Genomic DNA, 24,838 nt, shown 5'->3' with positions numbered 1-24,838 from the left:
ACACGTATGCAGTACACACTAATTGGTGGAAGGATAAAAGACAGGCAGAGAAAGGGAGGATGGGGAATCCAGATGAAAGGAGGAGGACAAGAAAACACAGAAAAGGGAAGAATTAAAAAAAAAGAAGATATATAATTCATCTCTCTCTCTCTCTCTCTCTCTCTCTCTCTCTCTCTCTCTGTCCTTCACTCACTCTTCATCTCCTCACGTTCCAGGACCCCCCTCTGCCCAAATGCAGGCTGAGAAAAGGGGGAGTTTGGTTGTAATTGGCTGAGGGGAAGACTGCAGCACGTGCTGGAGCATTGTGACTCCCCTTCCCTCCCCTCCTCTCCCTTCCTCTCTCCTTCTCCTCCACCCACCCACCCTCGCTCAATCCATCCGTTACTGACAACATCCCAGAGAGAGAGAGAGCGAGAGAGAGAGAGAGTGAGAGAGAGAGAGAAATCGAAGAGGGTAGACAGAGATTAGAGAGCAGAAGGAAGACGTGAAGGATGCGAGGGGGGGAAAGGAAAAGAGGGAGTGCCAGGAGGAGATAGCAGTGCCACACAGACACACACACACACACATATGGTGGAAGCCCTTATATGCGCGGAGCTGTCAACACAGTGGGGGGTGTACAGATTATGCTGTAAGCACAGAAACCTCTTGTTGCATTACCTCCCACAGATTAGTGTATATGTATGTGTGTGTGTGTATTCGTGCTCCACTAGGAAGCAGAACACGTGTTTTTGGCATGTGCTGTGCTCCCCATGCATTATTATGTTCAGTCTGAGCACGCTCTGAGACTGAGATGTTGACGGTGACAGCTACTGCATCCAGCACGGCTGCTCTAGTCTCAGCTGGTTACTGCTTATAGAACGTTAAAGGATCAAGTCATGTCAGATTTTGGGAAGACACCCCAGGTGAATAGGGCAAAAACTTTAACTTATAGATATCACCATGAAACTTCCCCAGTTGATTACTCACATTAATTATTATTCCCTTTTTTTAAAATTTTATGTTTTAATATGCAAATGAGGCATTATCTTATTAGATAATGTGCTATTTTTCATACATTTCCAGAACAGAAATCTGAACATTTCATTTTGTTGACATATTAGAGTCAAAGCTTTTTACAGAGGGGATTTTGCATATCTCTTAGTATCACTCAATAATGAAACTGGGAAGTTTGGTGTATGTAAGTGCTACTGAAGTGGAGATTTCTGGCTCAGAGGCTGAGAAAAATCGTATTTTGAGAAAACATTTTGCAAGACAGGTGAATATGGTTAAATTTGATGTTTCCATATGCAAATGAGGCGTTATCTAATGCAAATTTTTTGTGAATTTAGTAGAAATCTACAGACGCAAACAGACAAAGTTGTAAAATAAACACCTAAATGTGTAGTTTGGATGTTTTTGTTCCACTAGTCTGAAAGAAAGACTATGGAAGTGGAATTATGCAGGCAAAATAACAAATTGACCAGTACATGAAAAACAATGTTTTTGCCTGGGGTGTCTCCCTGTATTTATGTATTTATATATAAATCACAAATTTGCCTCAAGTGGCTTTACAATCTGTACAGCATACGACACCCTAAGAAAAAAACGTTTAACTTGATGGAAGAATAGAAGGAACCTCAAGAAGAGCAAAAAGAGCAGGGATCCCTCTTCAGGGACAGACAGACATATTCACTTGCTCCTTTTTCTGTTTGCCATTTCTCCTCAGGCTTCTGGAAGGCCACCTGTCCCCCATCATGTGCCAGTCCCCTCCTGGTCTTTGTCAACTCCAAAAGCGGCGACAACCAGGGAGTGAAGTTCCTACGACGCTTCAAGCAGCTGCTCAACCCGGCTCAGGTCTTTGACCTGGTCAACGGCGGGCCGCACCTCGGGTGAGGAAAACAAACGGAAAAAACAGCTCCTCAAATTCTGATGTGTATAGCTGGAGACACATAAAACATCCAGGAATATAATGCATGGATGCATTATTTGCCATAGTTCAAATCTGAGCCTACAGAATAAATGAATAAGTGTGTTTGTGTGGGTTTTTTTTCAGTCTGCGCCTGTTTCAGAAGTTTGACAACTTCCGGATCCTGGTGTGTGGAGGAGATGGGAGCGTAGGCTGGGTCCTCTCAGAGATTGACAAACTCAATCTTCACAAACAGGTACTTTAGTAAACTACATTGTGATGCCAACAAAAACAACATTGAGCAGAACTTTACATATTATTTGTACGGTAGTTCTCCTGTATTCAAAATAAATGGCAGTTGCCTGCTATCATGAGCATATTAAGTAGATAATAATAAAAAATGCATAACCTGCCAGAACAGAGTAAGCTGCAAGTAGATCTGATGTGTTTTTGGCCGATGTGCCTGTTGAGCTTTTTGCCTTTGCTGCTGGCCAGCTTACATAGAAACACACATAATACACACACAGGCCTCATTTTGATTGCAACAGGCATTTATTCCCTGTTTCCTAATAAACCCTGTGCACGTGTTTCAGTGCCAGCTGGGGGTGTTACCCCTGGGCACGGGCAACGATCTGGCCCGGGTGCTGGGCTGGGGCCCCTCGTGCGACGACGACACCCAGCTGCCCCAGATCCTGGAGAAGTTGGAGAGGGCCAGCACCAAAATGCTGGACCGCTGGAGCATCATGACCTACGAGATTAAGATCCCACCCAAACACAGCTGCCCCACCACGCCTGAGGGAGCCGACGACTGCCAGGTACTCACAGGAGTTGACAGATATTCACACGCGTCAGTAGGCACAATCAAACCCAGCAGGGCTTCCAGACAGACGGGGAGTAGGAGGGAGCCGAGCACATGCTGGAAATAGTGCCTGACATTTTCAATTCAGCTTCACCTCAGCTCAGGTTCACAACTGGACGAAGGGAAAGACATTTCCCCATGTTGCTCATAGCATACTTATCTAAAATGTTTAAAGCTCACTACAAGATACAGTGCTAACAAACAGTCATGCGTACTCTTTAACATGTTTTTTTTCTCTCCAGTTTCACATTTCAGCCTATGAAGACTCAGTAGCTGCTCACCTCGCAAAGATACTCAACTCTGAGCAGAACTCTGTGGTCCTCTCCTCTGCCAAGTACGTGTTTTTAACTCACCAGCATGACCCCAAACAGCCCGACTAGAATCAACAGAACAGAACCAGTTTGGGACAGCACAGATTTACACCACAGTGAATTCCAACAGTACAACAGTGTTTTTTTACTGATGTTGTCCTATCACAAATATACACCAATATACAGGTGTGTTAAATGATGGTACGATTCTTAAATGGTCTCATAAAGCAGAATCAGTTTACAACACATAGCACACACAAACACACAATTTTGACTAGATTAGTCGATAAAATCCTATGAGTCTTAGTCGACTAAGAATTTCTTTGGTCGAGGACAGTCCTAATTTATATATATATATATATATAAAGATCTATATATATATATAAATAAAGATCTATATAGTGGAAGCAATAAAACCCTTTTTATATCAATAAAATCCTTTCTAAATCAATACTTTGTGTCAAAGTATTGATTTCTTTAGTTAAGTAGCCGTGTAATAAACGGGAAAATGTACAGCGAGCCGGTCATTATTGCAAAATGAACCCCGACAGGTTGAGTGGAGGGGTATTGAATAAACCCTTAAGGGGGTTCATTTTGCAACAGTGACCCGCTTAGCTGTACATTTTCCCGCTTATTACACGGCTACTTACTAAATACATCAATAATTTGACACAAAATATTGATTTAAAAAAAAAAAAAAAAATTATTATTTAGAAAGGATTTTATATCTTCTGCTAAAATAAATAGTCCACTCGCTGTACATTATCTCTTACATATAAAACAACAACACAATGGCATTTGTAAACTGTAAGACAATAGTGCAGAGTACAAAAGTTACTGGAATAAATATGGAATGATTAATGCAACAGGTTACTTTATATACAAATGACATAAATACAGTGTGTACAGCGACGACTTTTACATGTAAACAATACATCATGATATAGAAAGTAAAACCCAATAAGATGAATAATAAAATTGCAGAATTATAAATGAGAAAGGACAGCACAAAAGTGTAAAATTGCAAAAGTCTTTAGATGATCAGTCTTTATGATAGCCACCAGAGCTCTGATTAATCTTGTCATACATGAAACCACCACTAAACACTGATGTTTTCTTCCTGTCTCTTAGGATCCTGTGTGAAACCGTGAAGGATTTTGTTGCCAAAGTGGGGAAAGCCTATGAAAAAAGTCCAGACAACACGGATGAGTGCGACACCATGTCTCTCAAAGTAAGCCTCAAAAACAATGCATTTAACATCCATCAGTCCACGCCTGTGCTGAAAGGCCACTCCCTCTATATTACATTTCCTCTTAATGCTGCCACAGCACTCTACCCAGCCTCTCTTCTCCTCTCCTCTGTGCCCTCCTCAGTGTGCCATCCTGAACGAGAAACTGGACTCCCTCCTCCAGACCCTCAACGCAGAGTGCCCGGCTCTACCTTCACTGCCCCACTCCACTCCTCCGATCGTAGAGGAGGAGCAGGAGGACGAGGAGGAGGAAGAGGAGGAGGCCAGCGAGGAGAGCCTGACGGAGCTGAAGGAGAAGATGGAGATGGAGGAGACGGAGAAAGGAGGACGAGCCCCGCACCACCTGTTCAAAAGCAGGGAGCAGATGATGCTCCGGGCCAACAGTCTGAAGAAAGCACTGCGGCAGATCATAGAGCAGGCCGAGAGAGGTAACGCATACCGAGTTATTATGGAGGGAAAACCCACCTGAACCCACTTTACCCAACGTCCTCTGTGAGGGAAAATAATTAAACACCATTTGAGGGTGGCATACGGTTTAAAATCTTGGTTTGAAATTGCATGAGGAGCAGGTTTTTGTGAGGAAAAAGGCAGAAATCAATGCTTATCTGAAGGAAGAATTGCCTTTGTTCATGTATTATATTGATCTCCTTTGTTAAGTCAATGGAGGTTAGGGCTGCAACTAACGATTATTTTAAAAATATTCAAGAGACTTTAGAGAATTTAGACTTGTTTTTTCTTAAAAATAAACCAATTAATCAATTATCAAAATAGTTGCCGATTCATTTAATTGTTGACAACTAATCAATTCATTTATTAATCTTTGCTATGCATGCATTGTGGCATGTATTGCATACAGTATTGTCTTTATCTTTCCTGTGTTTTTCTGTGTTTAGTGGTGGATGAGCAGAACGCCCATACGGACGACACCGAGCTGCCGTCTCCGCTGGAGTTCAGGAAGGACAGCGAGGAGGAGAACCGAGACAGTGAGAAGGACGAGGACACCAAGGAGCTGGAAGCAGTGACATGTGAGTGCACCACCGCTGCTTCTGCTGCTTCGACCCTGTTTCAAATCTCCGACCTGTGTTTCCTGAAAACCTTTTACCTGCTTGGCCCTGATGCACTTCCATCCTGGGCCATTTTCCAAAACACTTAACCTGTCCAGCCTCCCCACTTTGATTTCCAAGTATTCCTCTTTGCCAGCTGGCATTGTTCTCAGTCACTTAAAAGACATTTAGTTTAATTAGTGGTTGAGGCCTACTTTGAGACGATAATTATAAAACACATTCCCTCCCTCTTCTCTCTACTGAGAGAGGGGAACATCGCTGTTCCCATCATTTAGGCCAGTGGTTCTCAACCTTTTCAAGTTGCGACCCCCTCCAGAATAATCAGGTTGGTGTTCACAACCCCCCAGTTTTGTTAAGTTTGAACAGCTAGCACCTAGGCATTGTCCAATGTACTCAAGGTTACTGTAGATGTTTGATGCGTTTCGTGATGTTTTCTCTCCCCTGACCAGCCGGAAATCCCCCATCAGAAACTCATGCACACACACTTTGCCTCTCACAAATACACTCAATAAAATCTATTCTAAATCAAATTATATCACAAGTACAGGTGATGTAATATAAAAACTATTCCCCAGTCTAAAATATGTTTTTTATTTATAATTTATTCATTTTCTCCACAACCATGGGGTCCCGACCCCCCGGTTGAGAACCGCTGATATATGCAAATATAGACAAAGTTAAACAGATTATTCTACTTTGTGAAGTGAATAGGAGATCACTCAGGATTTAAATGTCGCCCCCTTGTGTATGTTTCGCTCCCTGCACCACAGAGAACCAGACAGCTAATGGAAAAAAAAGTGCTGCTGACGCAAATCATGTTTCCTGTCATAAATAAACTCAAGGATTAGTGCTAAAAGTGCACAGAGGAGCCCTCCTCTCCCGTGATGTTCCACCTCTCGCACCAGGCCAAGCTGTTTATCTCTCCATCTTCAGTCTGCGGCAACTTCTTTAATAATAAATGATCGTACCTGTCGAATCTGTGCTGTGGCAGGGCGTCTGTTTATATGCATCTGTATGTGTGTAATATAGGCAGCTTTGAATGTGGATGCATGTTAGTGTGTGTAAATGTGTCTCTATGTGAGTGTGTGTGTGTGCGACGGCTACAGGATGTGTTATTGTCTTAGGGGCAGAAGTTCTTCCTGTTTATCATGGCGCTGCTTCCTTCCTTCCACACATTTTCCAGCCGTTGGAAGACTAGGAGGTATCAGTCAAACCCTCCGCTTTGTATCCTCTCCTTGTTTTCTCTTATTGCCTCCTTACTCCTTTCTGACCTGTGAACACAAAAGAACACTCTCTGATTGTTCATCTTTACAGTGAATGTCAGCGTCCCAGTCTGCCAGTCTGCCAGTCTTGCATATATTCGTTGCCCCGTAGAGGATTCACGTGGTGTCAACACGAGCTGTGTTGCTATGTGGCGAACACGCGATGTTCAGAGGCTGTCATCGTGCATTCACACGGAAAAACAGCTGAAAGCTAAAAAAGAAGCGAGGCGACATGAAGCTGTGCTGGAGCTGTGTGACATTACCTAACTAAGCACGCACATTTCTAAATGAGACCAATGTTTTTACAAACCTGTCAACAGCCGACCAGAATATTAACACTTTTTATCCACTTTAACTTGCATATGACACTGATATTGTACATATTTTTGTACATATATGTATGCATATGTTATATTTCTTTATTATTTCTTCTTTTAGTGGCTGACACATCCAGCTTGATACATGCACAGCAATATCTCCTAAATCCTTCAGAGTTAAAGCATCATCTTCACAAATACACAAAATCGCAAAAACTGCACAATTATATATCAAAATACTCCTGTTAACCTCCACTTTAACCTTAATAAGTGCAGTGTTTTCACCAACTTCAAGGCCTAAGTTTATCTAACTTCAAGGTCAAGGTCCCTGCTTTTATTCTGAAGGCTAGAGTCCCCTACCAGAGGTCCTACTAGTTCTGGTGGCTACACTAACATACAGGAGGTACAGTGTTGAGCTGCGTATGAATAAAATGTTTCAACGTCAACTAACCGTTGACTGTCAACTTCATAATTATTGTCAAAGATGGCTTTAACTTTTTAAAGATATTTGTTTGTTTTCCTCCCAGTATGGCAGCCCTGCCCACTCATAGCAGCTGAGGCGAGTTTTGTTATGCCCCCTGGTGGGATGAGAGGGTGGTATCACATTAAAAAGTGATGTCATTGTGCACCCTCTGTTGTGTTTTGCCCCCGAGGAACCACGATTATGAATCAAAAAAACAAAATGTTGAGTAGAGAAACGGCATGATGTGAACTTTTCTTTGTGTCTCCAGCTGCTAGGAGTCCCTGTTCTCCGACGGAGAGGAGGGTGAGCCGCAGCACCCAGTCCTACGGCTCCTTCACCATCACCCCCTTCACCACCAGCAAGGAGAACCTCCCGGTGCTCAACACGCGCATCATCTGCCCCGGTAAACACACACATTTCACCTGACCTTAACGAAACACACAAGGACAGGATCACTCGGACGTTTCATCTCAGCGTCATGTGACAGACGTCCATGTGTTTGTGTGTGTGTGTGTGTGTGTGTGTGCAGGCTTGCGGGCGGGTCTGGCTGCCTCCATCGCTGGCAGCTCCATCATTAGTAAGATGCTGCTGGCTAACATCGACCCCTTCGGTGCCACGCCCTTCATCGACCCCGACCTCGACTCACTGTAAGAGCTGCGTCTCTCGTCGTGTGTCCTCTCCCATCTTTGTCACTGTGTTTCTCTCTCTGTCCACTCGAGTGTAAATCTATACCCATCTCTGTCTCTCTCTGTTTGTCCTTGATATATTTGTGTGCGAGCATCAGCTTACTGACTGTTTGTCTGCTTGGTATTTTTTCCACCCAGAGAGGGCTACATGGAGAAGTGTGTGATGAACAACTACTTTGGCATCGGCCTGGATGCCAAGATCTCCCTGGAGTTCAACAACAAGAGAGAGGAGCATCCAGAGAAATGCAGGTGAGACACATTTCTGTTACCTCCAGGCATCTCTCAGCCACCGAGCAACATCACTCCCATCAAGGAAAGTGTTTTAATCAATCATTGCCTACATATGTATTGACAAAGCATTTCTTATGATTTAAGATGTGCATATTCATCCTAATATACTACATATATTATGATTAGTCAAGCAGATATTGCTTGATTTCTTGTGTTCTGACTCTTAAAAAAAGAAATATAATCACTAGGATACAGTATAATCTACTATTAAGGCTTCAAACAGACATTCTTTTAAGGTTTTATGATCTTTTAACTTCACAACCCGTTCCTTTTTCACCATCTGCTCCCTCCCACTTAGGAGTCGTACCAAGAACATGATGTGGTATGGCGTTTTGGGCACGAAGGAGCTTCTGCAGAGAACCTACAAGAACCTGGAGCAGAAGGTCCAGCTAGAGGTGAGAAAGACAAGAACACTTGCTTTTACTTAAAAAAGTCTGAAAAAGTCACGCCATAATGTACAAATCCAGACTGCACCTTGCACGCTTGCAGGTTTTATATGAAGCTTTAGACATCTACTGTAAGTCTGTACACCCAGACAGCTGAAGGTTGTACCAATCAGCAAACAGCGGGGAGTGATTTAGAAGCAGGATGTTACTCGCCTCTTCTCAACACTCTTGAACCTCTTGAAAACGCTATTTAATCTAAGCGTTGGTGAAGCATGATTCTGCAACCGCACAGCCTATTTCTCACCTCCAATTTATTCAGAAACTGATTTGGACTGTTCAGGAGCAACAGGACAACATGCTTTTAGCGCATGCGGCTGCACGGTTACAGCTGATAACGCCGTCCCGACCGACTGATGGCACTGTAGCCATCATTAGCACCGTCAGCTGCGAGCCACCGGCTCAGCTGTCGCCATGTTGAGATCCGTGCGGAGGCAATAGAAATGCTCCCAATCTCACATTTAGCACCTTTTAATGCCCATTTATACTTCAGAAATTTGATTATGTTCAATGCAAAATGCTCTCTTTTTTTGCAGCTTTATGGCTCTTTGCTTTTGCTGTGAAATTGTCCATAAAGTTAAACAAAGGTGGCAACAAAAGGTAGTAAAATATATTGCATTTTATGGGTGTAAGTAAATATTGATACACTATCGCAATATTATGTTTAGTGAAACTGTGTCAATTTTTAATTAATAGTTTACAGGCAAAGATTAATGACAGACAGCGGTTCATTTTGTGTTTTGTTCTGATGTTGGATTTTACGGGACTGTGATAAATATACTGTGAAAGTTTTCCTAAAATTTTGATTTTAAAAATTGCAATATATTGCCTTGCTTAGAGTATCGCAATATATTGCAATTAATATGCAATCCTAACCCCTGTATCATGATACATATTGTATCGCCAGATTCTTGCCAATGCACAGCCCTATTAGATGTTCATGAAACCTGCAGACACCCTGAATCTATCCTATAAACACAGATACCTTCCCTGCTCCCTTCACTTACTGGTCTGCTTTGTTATTGTTTGTCTTTCCCAGTGTGACGGCCAGTACATCCCCCTGCCCAGCCTTCAGGGGATCGCTGTGTTAAACATCCCCAGCTACGCAGGCGGGACCAACTTCTGGGGCGGCACCAAGGAGGATGATGTGAGTACATTGACAGTACGCTAGACGGACTCTGTGTAAATATTCCATCCTGCTGGAAGTGGTGGGCGACTCAGATCTCCTTCGGAGAGGAAAAGGGGCAGTTTTTTTTACTGCTCCTCTTCAAGCCCAACGCTCCACCTCTCTCGTTTTCTCTGTCGTTAAATATGGAAAGAGCGCCTGGACCCTGGTTTAACATGACCCCGATAGCCTGGAGGTGCAGGGGGAGGGATGGTTAGAGAGATATTTGTACTTGTTTGCTTAAGGCCCAGAGCACAAGGGCTTGCTGAGGGATTACAGTCAGTTTGCACACACACACACACACACACCCCTCAGTGAGCCCCTGCAGAGTTTACCCTCGGACACACATACTGTATCTGCATTTGGTGTTATGTAACTGTTTTGCTGGAGAGGAGGAAGCAGGGAGAGGACATTTAGTTATTGCACGCTCACACAGATATACATTACAATTTAAAATGTTCTCTCAAATAGATCTACCTGTTTTGTGGTCTAATCTTACACTTTGGCAGCTGATCTGCTATAGAACAAAGACTGAGTTTATATGAAAATAGTTGAAATGCACATTATTGGTACCAAAAACTGATGATAGATTGAAAGATCAACATGTCACCACCTCTACGATAGCACTAGATGCAGTACAGAATGTTTTACTGAATGTGTTTTGGTCTCCATCTAGTGTCCTCGGCCACACACGACAACGCATCTGATCATGTTGTTTGATCACTTAATCGCGGTGAAATGTTACCTATTCAGCATTTTTTTTTTGTTTTGTTCTGCTGAGCCTCTCTCTATGTACTCGGGCAGATGCTGACTCCTCATTGCTTTGACCTTTTCACGGGCAGTTTGCTGGCAGAGATCGATACCAGACTCCTTTCAGAAACAATTCATTTCTCACTCAGGCTGCAGCTAAACGGAGCTGACAGGGCAGAACGTCTCCTCAGAGGCAGGGTTTTACAAATATAGAAGAACAACAGAGATACGGGCTCATAGATTACATTAAAGGATAAGGCTGGTGATGTTTTATATTCTTCTCATTGTCAATAAATGTCATGGAAAGACCAAAACGAACAATGACTTTATCCTGCTATATCTTATTCCTTTGTGCCACAGACTACGGATAAATATCTAACTGCAATATTTTTAACAAATATTTTGATGGCAATTTAAATAGTTTTCTATTAATTACACAAGCCTGTATTTGTAGTGTACATTGGGCATTACTTTTACATTAATATTGAACCAGTCAGTCAGAGAAAAGTCAATTTTTAAGTCAACTTACCAAGATTTCTATTAAAAAATGGACAAATTTAGCTTAGATTTATTAATATATTATATTATATTAACACTTTCTATGACATCCGTGTCTATAATGCGTCATAAACATACTTATAATGCGTTATAATCTGCTTAAAGCACTGTGTAATTATAGTTATAAGCACTCATAAATATTCATAATGCTTTATAACAGTAAACATAACACATTATAAAGCATTTTATAATGACTCATAAGGTCAAGTATCATAATGCATCCTAATTGATGGTCACTCACTGACTTTTCTTTTGCAAGGATCATAAAGTATTATAATTTCCATTGTTGTAATACATTATAATATTTTTTATAATGCTTTATAATCACTGTTATAATGCATGGTAATGCGCTTATAAGTTACTCTAAGTGGTCATTGTTTGCTTTAAGTAAAATAAAAGAAATATAAAATCTATGCAAGAATAACACAAAACATTTTACTTTACTTAAAGCCAACAGTGACCACTTAGAGTAACTTATAATTACATTATAATGCATTATATAAAATGATCATAGGGAATTATGATATATGATCCTCACAACAAAAAAATGTCAGTGACCAGCAATTATGAAGTTTAATGATTCGTGACCTAATAATACATTATACAATATAGATAACATACTGAATGTCGTCATTGTGTCGTGCAGATCTTCTGTGCCCCGTCATTCGATGATAAGATCCTGGAGGTCGTGGCTGTGTTTGGGAGCATGCAGATGGCCGTGTCCAGAGTCATCAAACTGCAGCACCACCGCATAGCACAGGTGAGAGAACAACACACACTAAACAACAGTATGAAAATACATATAAGAGCATGTATATGTAATATATGCCTCTCTGCCTGATTCAGTGTCGAACAGTGAAGATTACCATCCTGGGCGATGAGGGGGTTCCCATTCAGGTGGACGGCGAGGCCTGGATCCAACCGCCTGGAGTCATCAAGATCCAGCACAAGAACAGGGCTCAGATGCTCACCAGAGACCGGGTGAGGAAGAGGGGCTCAGTGAAGAGCAGCAGGAGTGAAGAGGTTGGGTATTGTGTGTACTGTATGTACTCATGCTTTGATTTCCCCTGCAGGCGTTTGAGAACACGTTGAAGTCATGGGAGGACAAGCTGAAGTATGATAAGGCTCCCTTGCGGCCACACCTCTACCCGCAGCAGTCTGTGGATCTAGCTACAGAGGAGGAGGCCGCCCAGGTGCAGATGTGCGCCCGCGCTGCAGAGGAGCTCATCACAAGGTAAACATGCACACCCACACACGAGTATCAGGTCTTACTCTACAGGTCTATACAGATAAGAAGAATCCAGACGAATCCTGGAAATCACCATTTTGCGTTTTGTTATCACAGGATATGTGAGGCGGCAAAGACCAATGGGATGTTAGAGCAGGAGCTGGCTCATGCTGTTAATGCCGCGTCTCACGCCATCAACAAAACGCACCCCAAGTTCCCAGAGGTTAGTTAACCCGTGTTTTCATGAACAAGCCTGTGAATGGTGTTTACGAAAAGGCCAACTTTGTACCACGACTGAACAGATTTTGAACTGAAGCTATTCAAATGCTCAAAATGAGAAACAGCTTGCAGAATTGTTAATAAATGAACTGTTGTGTCCCGTTTGCAGAGTCTGACCAGAAACACAGCTATAGAGGTGGCGAGCACCGTCAAGGCTCTGTACAACGAGACAGAGTCTCTGCTGCTGGGCCGAGTCTCTCTGGTGAGTCTTTATGGCGACTTTATCATTACATTAATTACTTTTTTTTTTTTTACTTTTACTGTCACAATATCAGATTTTCACTACATGATTATCATGGCCAAAAGAATTCACGATATTATCGCAACATCTATAGAAAATTAGAAAAAATAAATAATAATAATAATACTATCAGTCAAATTCATCGTTAACTAAGTTTATTGTGCGTTTTGTCTCTTTGGCAAATGAATTGCACTCAAACTACGAGTGTAGGGAGGTGGAGATGGAGTCTGTAACCATAACTGTGGATGTAAAATGATTTAAAGGGACAGTATGTAGGATTTGACCGACGTGAAAATGTCCCAATGGCATTAAAGGATAATTCTGGTTTATTATGAGCTGGGGTCTTATTGTCATAGTTCTCCTTACAGTAACTGCATGTAGTTGACCTCGGCTTGTGTTTCCCGCCCTTGCAGCAGTTGGACCAACCAGAGGAGGATCAGCTGTCCAGTGCTCTGCAGAGTGCGGAGTTGGAACTGGGCAAACTGGGAGACATCCCCTGGCTCTACCACATACTGCAGCCCAATGATGAGGAGGTGAGCAGGCTCAGCAAACACTGACACACATATGAGCATGTGTATACAATACCAATATTCTGTTTTACGCCTGTCGAGCTATCTGCACACGTATATATATATACTGTATGTGTTTGGTGTAATGTGGCTCCAGGTAACGTCAGAGTTGAGTAGCTAAATGAAAGGCTATAGGTTGATTGTGCTTATGTACCAGGACCACTCTCTGGGTTACGGCAAGAGGAACAGTCGCAGCAGCATGTTTCGCATAGTGCCCAAGTTCAAGAAGGAAAAGGCCAGCAAGAAGACGAGTCCTCAGTCAGGTAGGGCTGCGCTCACGTTTTCCCCTCAGTAGTGAACAGACTGGACAGACAGAGACTGGGAGTCAGTCAGAGTCTGTCCCAGCTGACATGTGGAGCATTTACACTGCCGGCTCCGCTGCCTCATTACACGATTGTTTCTGCCTTTTATTTTGAAAGGATGGTAGCATTAGATCAGAATCCACTGAGCTCAAATAATTCTACCTAAGAGGCTTAGCAAGGTTTGATTTGTCAATCATATTATGAAGTTTAAAGTATAGTAGGGATGTTGTTTTGGTAGCTTAGCAGCTACAGAAAATCATTTCACACTCAGATTATTAGATACTTCAACTAGTGGAAACCAGGACGATTAGGTGGAAGTGCTACCACCCTTCGCTCATTCATTAATACTGTTTATTACACGGCTTTGTTGAATACTCAATTTGGATTGGTCAAATATTGCGATCTACGGTCTGTTATTTCTTTGTAGCAGACCGTTGCTATGTATAACAGACCGTTGCTATGGACGCAGCTCTGATCTTGGACCATTTTTGTGTCAAATTATTGATTTCTTCAGTAAGTAGCCGTGTAATAAGCGGGATAAAATAACATATAAGCGGGCTCGCTGTACATAACTGACCACTGTGTTTAAACTTTACAAGTCCATGATGAAGATGCACATTCACACGCACACAAAATAAACCAACTTCTTCCAACAGTCGTCATGGTTACCCTTCACCATGCCTTCTCACTATCATCACATTACAATCCATACATAAAGGTATTACTTCATTGTAATCCGCTGGTAGAAACACAAAGAACAGGTGTGTGTTTGAGGTGATAAATCCCACAGTCTGACCCTAACCATCAAATCGCAACCCTCCCTCCCCTCCATTCATGCTCTCATCCAGCTGTCAACATCAAAAGGCGCAAAGTCAGGAGAAGAACAAGGCTGCAACAAGGGAAAGCCTGCAGGGATCTAATATTTCATTTGAACACGAACGAAAAGTCACTTAAAAAACAGATTTCTAGATGACTAATCTCTAACTTGATGCACACTAAGTGGGTTTATGTTTTTATACGTTAGTATATGTCAGATCAGGTTTAAGAGTGTGAGCCCTTCCTCTCATCGTGGGCTGGTTCTTGATTAGTTGGGCTGTATTTCCTGCAGACCGCGCAGGCTTCCGCCTCCTTACTTCCTCCTCTACTTTTTTCTGTGTGCTCTGATATTGGTGGATGATATGCATGACCCCCCCCCAGTCTTCCTGGAACGGCGTCGGCCACTGCCTTGTTCTGACCGACCTTTGGCCTTTGTCAAACTCCTCCCTCCTCCGCCAGCTGCCGCCACTGCTCTCCCTCTTCCCTTCCTCTCTGGCGCTCTCACTCCATTTCTTATTCCATCTTTTCCTTCAATGATTTACCACAAAACTTGTGCCCATTTGTGAGGTTTTGTGTGCGATGACATATCCAGAGAGTACATGGAGTGTGAGAGTGAAAGCTTGTGGTGTGTGTGGATACCTGCGAGGCGCCCTGAGCCTCTCTCTGCTCTGCCCCGTGTGTGTGTGTTTGTTTGTGTTTGTGAATGTGTGTATGTGTGTGTGTGTGTGTGTAGTGGAAAGATGGGGCCCAGAGGAGGTGGGCGTCTGGCTGGAACAGCTGAGTCTCGGGGAGTACAGAGACACCTTCATCCGACACGACATCCGAGGCTCGGAGCTGCTGCACCTGGAGAGGAGGGACCTGAAGGTACACACACACACTCACACACACACACACACACACACTCAGAAACACACACCTGTCAGTGAATCTGTGTGAACCCTCTTGTCCGACCCACAATCAACTCTTTTCTCTCTGTCCACTGGGTTTTCTTATGCTCTTTAACCTGTCAGATGTCTCCCTGTTTTGCCACCTCTCGTTGCTGCACTGCATCGCTCTGCTTGGCTTCTACTGTCTGATCGTTGCTTGGTGAAAGAGACTCGTTGTAACCCACTAACACTGTGTATCTGCTGGAGAGGGGAAGCCTACAGGCCAGGGATGGGATGGGATGGGAGGGGAGGGGATAGACCAAACCGGGCGGGTTGTTGAGGGACAAAAGTAGAAAGTCAGGCAGTGAGTTTAGTTGTGATATTGAAAGTGGCTCGACCCTGATTGTGTGAATCTGTTAAAGACAGATGGAGTCCCTTTACACAAATATACAGACATGTACATATCAAACACTCACACATGTTCACTTGAATTTGTTCTGATCCGCGGGACGTTTGCGTGATACTTTCTTCCTCAAAATGTAGGTGAATATCACCGTTGTCATGGAGACATCAGCTCTCCTGCTGTCCTCCTAAAGGGAGCTGGAACGAACACTCATTCGGGCTGCACAGAAGTGAAAAATGAACTCCCCTTACCCATTTGTGAGGCCTTACATTGAGATTACATTGCCAGCTTGAAATCACCTTATAAACAATAAATGCCAATTGAGTCTATGTACAGTGAACTCATCCTAAAATATCGATTGACCTCCATAAGAGCCCGACCGAGACTGGAATACAGTATGGAGACAACGCCCACACAAACCTCTCAGAAATCACCTGTATTCATTTTCTTGCTTGTTTGTTTCACATCTGACCACCGAAAGAAATACAGCTTCATTGTGTTTATGGCAATGATACAAAATATAGAGTAATGTGTGACTCACACAGCATCTGTCATCAGCAACAGCGAGCATGCTGCCTCCCCCTTCAGACTTTTAACTTGTCATAGTAGGAAAAGCACAGCAGGTGTTACTAATAACATTAACGACGGCTCTGTTCTAATCAAGTGTCACATTAAGCCATAACAGTGTGACAGTCTGAGCCAGCAAGTCTCAGGTCTTAACCTCCTCAAAGTCTCAAACAAGTCCCAAGTTACTGTGGTGAGAATCAAGCAAGTCAAGTCGAGTCATATGAAATTGTGATGATCTATCAAATATGAAATGATAAAATGTTTTTCTACAATAAAAATATTTCCCTAATTAAAAGTGGTGCATGGCATCAATAAAACACCAAGGACATGATTAAATTAGCTCACATTTTATTTAAAAAAAAATGTTACATAAGCCTACAAAAACAAAACGTGATTATCAATATCTAGAAAAATGCAAATATTCTTTCAAGTCATCTGTCTCAAGTCTCAAGTGATGAATACCTAGTCAAATTCAAGTCAAGTCTTTTTTCAATGTTAGTCAAGCAAGTCTTCAAATTTGCGCCTTGAGTCTGACTCGAGCCAAGTCATGTGACTCGAGACACATGCCCTCTGGTATTTGTTGATCTTTTTTTTATTATTGCCGAGAAGTTTTTTTATTTTTTTTATTTTTTTATTTAAGGTTAAAGGAATACATACACATACTTATAACATAAAGGGACATAAAGACAGCAGCAACAACATATATATATATATATATATAAAAATAAAAAAAGTATTAATTTATTTATTTTGACCTGATGATGGTGCTAGATGAAAAGTTAAGGTATTACTGAAGATATTACAGTTCATCCAGAGGGTGACACGAGTGTGTGTACCTCATTTCCTGGCAGTCCATCCAACAGTTGCCGAGACATTTCACTCGGAACCACAGTTACCACCCTCATGGTGACGCTAAAGTAAAAAGTCAGAGGATCACCAAAGTCTTTATGGTATCGTGGATATCTGTACCGAATAAAATGGCAATCCATCCAACAGTTGTTGAGATATTTCAGTCTGGACCAAAGGTCACTTTAAAGGCCGGTGTTTGGCTAGAATACTTGACTTGCGATAAAAATGTCTCTGTGTTTTTAATGTGTTGGGTTTCTTGTCTCTCTTTAGGATCTGGGGATATCGAAAGTGGGTCATATGAAGAGAATTCTCCAGGGAACTAAAGACCTGGCCAAGGCCTCTATGGTTGACCTCTAACCCGGAAGCAGACGCTACCGGAGAGGGGGAAATAAAACATTCCCCTCACATCAGTGGAAGCGTTTGGGAGCACCGCAGGCAGTGAAGGAGAAGATAGGCATTCGAGGAGAGCTGGATTTTTATCCCTCTGCTGAGGAAGCCTCTGTGATGTTGTTACCAAGATACATTAGTGCGTTCGTTTGTGCTTTGGTGCCAAAATGACTGTTGAGAAAAGGCGGACGGAAATGCAAAAGGAAGTCATGGATCTTCACAAAACAAAAAAAAAAGCCATTTCTAAGTTAATAACCATTCATAGCACACAATCAGGTATGCAACTAACCATACTGTTGACTTGTTGTTTGAGTTGTGATAACAAACTAGTAGCAAAACCAGGACTTCCATGAGTGTGGGATTTAGCTTCAGTTCGGTAGCGTGTAAAACGTGGGATGTTTAGCTGGATCTCTGGCTCACATCACAGAGCAAAGCAACCTGCGGGTTTCTGCTGCTCGGTGGAGACGGAGAAGATAAAGATGTAACATCACAGTCTGGGTGGTTAATCTGGAAGGTGTGGTGTCTGAAAACAGTGGGATACTGTCGCATGCTATGCTTGCTCAACTTTAGATATGTTTAATTGCATGATTAGTGTCTTGATTTTTTTGTGTGTGTGCAAAATAACACTTGAACAAGTTTTACATGACTTTTAAGTATTACGATGCCATTTTGTTACTACTGAAAGCATCCCTTTGTTTTGGTCTAAATCCAACCTTTCTTTTCTAGCTTTAATTTATTTCGTTTGCATGATAATGACGTGTCAAAGATTTGTGCCATATTTTCAGTCATTTAGTGTAAAAATGTGCTTTATTGGTAGAAGTCATAAGAAGTTTTTTTTTTAAAAAGCTGTTGAGGTATGAATATATGGAATTAATATCTGTAAGTTGACACGTTCTTTGTGGATGTGATATCAGTACCAAAGTGAATGTGTAAGAAAATCATCTGATGGCTTTGTTCAGGTCGCGACTCTTAATTTAATAGGCCAGTAGGTCTTTAGTTGTTAATTCCATTTAAGGTGGGAGAGAGATTAGTGTTAGTCGGGGAAGAAAGTACAATAAACTGTAGGGTCGTTGAGGTTTTTTTAAGGAACACTTAAAAGGCACTTTTTACTTCTTGCTTTATGCAAGTGCAAATACTCATATCATTACATAGAATTAACGATTCACCTCAACTTTTTAACTTTTGGCAATTTAACACAGTATTTAACACTAACGAGAATAGCAGTTAGATATGGGTTTTTGAATATGTAATAGAGCAGTTGATCTGCAGCCTGCATAGCGTCGTTCCAGTGCAGCTTTTTACTTTTCCTTCAAATTACAAGTGAGACGTTGATAGAACACTACTTTTACTTGTTAGTTTCTTTTTAAGACTGGTGGCATTACAGGGTATATTTCTATATGTGATGCTAAGTTTGTATATACACATATGCACTGTATATATATATATATATATATATACCAGTGTATGCAAACAATGTTTGTAAGTGTCGTAGTCGAATGCATTTGTAGATTGCTGACATGGCATGCATTGTCAACAGCTTACACATTTGATTGTGTATATTACACCATAACAATTGTGTGTTGTTGATTTTGTTCTAATCTCTTGTACATGATAATGCTGTTGTATTCTAATGATGGTGCAATATTTTATCTCTTGTTTTGATACTGTCTCTGCAGCTTTCCGACATGATGTTTCTCAATGGGGAAAAAAAAAAAATAGAGTTTTTTGTATACCTCCTCGAGGTTTGGGGATTAGATTTTAAAAATTCAGGCCCGTAGACAGACTGCTTTTTTCTTACGGACTCCAAATTTCTTCCAGCGGTTCACTAGTTTGTAGTTTTGCTCCTCTGTGCTTCCAAGACGATACACTAAAGTAGGACTGTGTCGGTGAATGAGTAGAGTGGGCAGACATGACTGTTGTGTTAACATGTATCACAATGTTTTTGTGTGTGTGTGTCTACTACAACAGTGGCATATTATCAGCAATTGTATACTTACCATTGCCAACTAATTTTATCATGTAATTTCAACTCTGATAGTTTTCCGCCTTTTGGAGAATAACGTTGTCTGTATGTTGGTTTTAATTCTGCCTTTTCACCTCAAAGAGTCTTCTGTTAAGGATTAGTTTAAAAAACTACTTTTTTTTACTATATATTGCAGCCGATTACACTGCTCTCTGCTGCTATTAAATAGGCGTTATCAGTCGCTATAAGCACCATAGATGTGGCTCAATAGGGGCCTACTACACCCAATATTAGGTTTTATCATCTATTCACATGGTAGGCGCACATAGTGCCCCATAACGCCTGTTAGATGGCCTGACAGCAGTCGGATCGGGTGACTATTGAGTGCTACATTTCAACATGCGCACAAGTTTTCAGCTTTCATCAAAGTATCCTCAATAATACTAGAATGTGAGAGGCTGAAACTTCATGTGTTGTCTCAAATATCCCACCAGAGGGCGATCTATTACATATCACCTCTCCACAGTCCCTGACTCACATTGTCAAACAGCATTTTACTGTTTGCTTATGCCAACAATCAGTTGTGTCAGGCTACTGTGTTCATGGCGCTAATTGGCGTGCAGAAATTAAGAAGCATATCAATCAAATTCCAATCCAAGATAAATTTTTTTCATGTATTGTTCATTCTGCAACTCCTAGCCAAAGAGAGGTTAGTTGCTATAAACCGCAAGAGATTATTTCCAATTTTATTGCACCTCTACCTGACTTAAGAGACGTTTATCCTCATGGACACAACTCTGCCTTTTATTCAGTTAGTACATCAGATTCATTAACTATATTTGACGACAGTTATGTTAGCCAGAAACTCTGGATAATATAAGCCTTTCCGTTAGTATGTGCTTTAAATGGAGCAGTATAGTAGAGCTGCTGTACGCTGCCTTGTTCCTGCAGTGCTCGTTGAGTTTGGCCTCGAATCCATTAAATCTCCATCATCACCAAACTGAATCCACTAATACCGCTGCAGCTCCTGAGCTGCGTCCGTCTACGTCTCTGTTATCTGTGTGTCCAAAGTGTCTGCCTGGTTCTCTAAAATCTCAAATGCTTCGGCCCCAGACGAGAGAACGCTTGACCTTTCCATACAAAAGTGGAAGTAGCCACCTTTCTCCCTTGCTGTGTTTTCCAGTGGTCTGTAAATAATGCTGCAAACTGCCTGGTTTTCTAAGACCAACGAAACCCATGCAAGGTTCCTCCAAAAGACAGGATAACATATAAGTCTTTGACGTGGTTCCTATAAAGTGATGGGAGAAAAGTGAGTTTCATTTGTTTACATTATGTTTACAATGGCACAGTTTTAATTTTTAAGAATATATATGTAGGTATAAACAATATTTGCATATTTATTGCCTAAGGTTAAATGACATGATGTGTATTGTGTTTTCACATTTGGAATATAATGTTACAGTTGTCACCTGTATTACTATCTGGATGATTTTTGGTAAAGTAGTTGATCATTTTTATGACTACTAAGTGACTGTTTTCTGTGCCTTTTTATGGTTAGAATGCATGGTTAACTATTTATTACAATTTGGAGTCACTATGAGATGTGTATTTTTGTATTCTGAATAAATAAATGGTTCAGCTTTTGTTGTACATTTTTAAGGTGCCTTAAAACAGGCTACCTATTCATATCTCTCTTCTTCAATAAAACCAAATACATATGCAGCGTGTTTCGGCCTCATTCTGTGTTGATTTCACTTCCAGGAAAAGAACCCGTGTTATGAAATGTGAAATATCTTAAGGGGATAAAGTATGTTCCAGTTGAGTGTATATAGATATTTCATAGCAGTGTTGCCTCCTGAAATGAAAAAAACCTTCTGTTCACAGTGTCTCTGTTGTGTCATAGGATAAATCAGTTGTGGCAAACAAATTCCTTGTGGCATGTCAAAGTTTCAAGTGTTGAATAGCGACATTGTGACTTAAGACTGTGGGCCATCTGTGACATTTGAAGTTCTTCTGGTACACCCACATCCCTGAGCATTTTTCTCTCCACATCCTCTCCTCTTCTCTCACTATATCCCTTTTTTTAACCAGAAATGTTTTCAGTAGCTCATTCTAGTGTTTTTTCTCATGTGATCTCACTTCATCTCTGGCAAAATATATATATTTTTTTGTACTGTCTGTTCCCATCCACCTCTATTTCACCATTTGTCAAAAAGAAATCACCTCAACATTTTTCCCCCGAGAAGCAAAAACACAATTGTGGAATCTGTGGAAAGCTCATGGAATCTGTCCAAGCTCCATATATTGTGGCTGTTGATGTGCCCAGAGGAAACAAATGTTTCCAGGACGAGCAGGTTTTGCTCACATTTTTTTTTTTTTTGAGATGCACACATGAAAATAAAAGAAATGAAAACATCTGTGATTTTAAGGAAATGAAAACATATGCATCCATTTAGTCATCAGGCTTGAGTTATAAACCCTTTCAAGGTCTCACAGAATAGATTTTTTATTGCATTTTTTAGTTCATTTAGGCAAAAACAACAACAAACAATGCTCTTTTCATCCGATTATTGGCCTTTACCAAACGGTCGAGATGTCAATAACTTCCTGAGATGGTTTGGTTTTTTAAATCTGAAGTGTCATTAACAAGATCTACTCAAAATGTGGTCAACCAAATGGTTGGACAACCTATTAAAGCGTCAAAACATAAATTGCGGCTTGTTTTTAACTTTGCGGGTCCCTCCTTCTTTAAATTGGGCATTTTAGTTCCTTTCCGGTCACCACCACCAATAAAAGAGCTTTCATTTCCTTGTAGGCATTTTAGATGCAGTCAGTTTCCTACAACAAATATGTTACATAGTTTATGTGAAGGACTGAACAGTGGGCCATGTAACTGATTCACAAGACTATTAATTACATGGGAAGAATGCAAATAACTAAACATTAATAAATGACACAAGAGCATAGCATCAGGAGATTCAGGGATAAATCTGTGTGGGTGATATAGAATTGATTAAAATGTGTATACACTAATGCATCAGCAGTGGCATTTAAATACGTGCAAAGTGCAAGACTTGAATAAATTAAATGACATATTTTTGCACGTCACTTTTTTCACTGTTGTATTAGTTTGTATGTTTATGTATTTTGTCCATTGTGACATAATAACATTCCATAAAACATTTCTTTTTATTTGAAAAGTTCAATACAGTAGATTCATATACATGTTCAGATTTTTCATTACAATTCTGCAAATATATTTTTACAATATAAAAATAATATAAAAGAAATTATACAACAAATAAAATGTAAGGAAAGGAAAAGATTAACAAAAACAAAATAAACAAACAAACAAACAATCGTGGACTGTTAAACAATTGGAATAAATTTGAAATGTCTAAACAATTTAATAGTTTTAGCCAATTTAGAATTGTTTTGTTTTAAGTTATCAATCATAGTCAAATGTGTTTTAAAATCAGTATATTTAAAAATAAAAAGGAGGGTATTCTTTTTTTTTTCAATATTATATTTATCATTTTTTTGTTCATTATGAAACAACAGAACAAACATTCACAAACGTCCCAAATAGTAACATTCTCGGTACAAAGAAACGTAACAAACGTAATATTAATATAAAATAAGCCAGTATAGATAAAGGAAAAACATATTATATACAACAAACAGATAAATAATTAAAAAGAATATACACAAGTAAAAAATAAATAAAATTAAAAACAATAAAATAAAATAAATGTATATATACATATATATATACTCAGTATATACACATACAAAAACACATATACATATAATGAATTTAAAAAAAAATCAGTGTACATTTCAGTCATCATCCTATTCTATCTCCCTATTTGGGAGGGTATTCTTTTAAGCCATATAATTTTATATGTATAATATTTTGCTAAGATAATAATAAAATTAATTATGTAAATCTCATCTGCCGAAAAACTGGGATTGTTGACAGTGAGTAATATCTCAATCTTTATAGTATGATATCTTTTTCATCTATAAAACATAAATAATATAAAAGCCATAAAAAAACACACTGCAGTTTGATTGTTCTGTGTTCGACAGTGTCAGTGCGACACATTATCGTTTTCTCGGCGTGCGATTGGTGATGCCTCAATCACTCTTGTTTTCATGGGAAGAACGGTGATGCACAGGAAATGGGGAGTCAGATTCATTTTTGAGAGTCGGTGAAATCGACTCGTAAGAAGGTAAACATGTATATATCATCTTTAACTCATCCAACTGACTGATACAACATTAATTAACATTTAAAAACCTTGGAAAAATGTATTCACATTTTTCATCACGCCGAAGGTCAAGAGAAAATATTTGGAGAGAATGTGGTGCACTAGATGCCGATCATTCCCATATATTTTATAAGCTGGTTTGCCAACCGCCAATAAACACCAAAGAAGAATGGTAAATGGACTTGCATTTATAAAGCGCTTTTCTAGTCTTCCGACCACTAAAAGCGCTTTACACTACATGTCAGCATTCACCCATTCACACACACATTCATACACTGATGGCAGAGGCTGCTAAGGTGCCAACTTTGCCCATCAGGATCTAATCGAAATACTCATACACACACCGATGGCTATGCCTTCGGGAGCAATTTGGTGTTAAGTGTCTTGCTCAAGGACCCGGAGCAACCGGGGATCGAACCACCAATCGGAAGGTTGGTGGTTTGATGCCCAATTTAAAGAAGGAGCGACCCGTAAAGTTAAAAACAAGCCACAATTTATGTACTGAAGCTTTAATGGGTTGTTCAACCATTTGGTTAACCACATTTTGAGTAGATCTTGTTAATGAGCCTGCTAGAGATTTAAAAAAACAAACCTTCTCAGGAAGTTATTGACATCTCGACTGTTTGGTAAATCAGAATCAGAATCAGAATCAGAAAGGTGTTTATTGCCAGGTGTAAGGGGTATACACGAGGAATTTTCTTTGGCTTTTTGGTGCGAGACAAACAGCATAATAACAAAGAATAGATGAAACGTTAGAATAAAATAAGAATAAAAATGTACAATTTACAAAA

General features: G+C 40.5%; 1 protein-coding gene across 16 annotated transcripts in view; it reads left to right on the top strand.

Moving 5' to 3' along the window:
• Positions 1-21,500, top strand: part of dgkh (diacylglycerol kinase, eta) — a 65,912-nt gene extending 44,412 nt beyond the window's left edge. For 9 of the 16 annotated variants that reach the window (XM_074657683.1, XM_074657677.1, XM_074657674.1 and 6 more), the window contains 21 exons: positions 1,706-1,868; positions 2,033-2,141; positions 2,479-2,700; positions 2,987-3,078; positions 4,187-4,286; positions 4,429-4,732; positions 5,198-5,329; positions 7,679-7,813; positions 7,940-8,057; positions 8,235-8,345; positions 8,686-8,782; positions 9,870-9,977; positions 11,950-12,063; positions 12,150-12,284; positions 12,377-12,537; positions 12,649-12,754; positions 12,920-13,012; positions 13,465-13,584; positions 13,778-13,883; positions 15,472-15,602; positions 17,694-21,500. In XM_074657683.1, coding sequence (XP_074513784.1) covers positions 1,706-1,868; positions 2,033-2,141; positions 2,479-2,700; positions 2,987-3,078; positions 4,187-4,286; positions 4,429-4,732; positions 5,198-5,329; positions 7,679-7,813; positions 7,940-8,057; positions 8,235-8,345; positions 8,686-8,782; positions 9,870-9,977; positions 11,950-12,063; positions 12,150-12,284; positions 12,377-12,537; positions 12,649-12,754; positions 12,920-13,012; positions 13,465-13,584; positions 13,778-13,883; positions 15,472-15,602; positions 17,694-17,780 — 2,744 coding nt within the window. In that variant the 3' untranslated portion in view covers positions 17,781-21,500. Of the gene's footprint in view, positions 1-1,705; positions 1,869-2,032; positions 2,142-2,478; positions 2,701-2,986; positions 3,079-4,186; positions 4,287-4,428; positions 4,733-5,197; positions 5,330-7,678; positions 7,814-7,939; positions 8,058-8,234; positions 8,346-8,685; positions 8,783-9,869; positions 9,978-11,949; positions 12,064-12,149; positions 12,285-12,376; positions 12,538-12,648; positions 12,755-12,919; positions 13,013-13,419; positions 13,585-13,755; positions 13,884-15,471; positions 15,603-17,693 lie in introns of all 16 variants that reach the window. The other 7 variants (XM_074657685.1, XM_074657679.1, XM_074657684.1 and 4 more) reach the window with 4 other exon arrangements.
• Positions 21,501-24,838: the final 3,338 nt, after the last annotated feature.

This window comes from Sebastes fasciatus, chromosome 14 (genome assembly GCF_043250625.1).
Source record: "Sebastes fasciatus isolate fSebFas1 chromosome 14, fSebFas1.pri, whole genome shotgun sequence".
Taxonomy (NCBI): domain Eukaryota; kingdom Metazoa; phylum Chordata; class Actinopteri; order Perciformes; family Sebastidae; genus Sebastes; species Sebastes fasciatus.
Note: the sequence above shows the minus strand (reverse complement) of the source record. Positions and strands in the feature narration are given on the sequence as shown.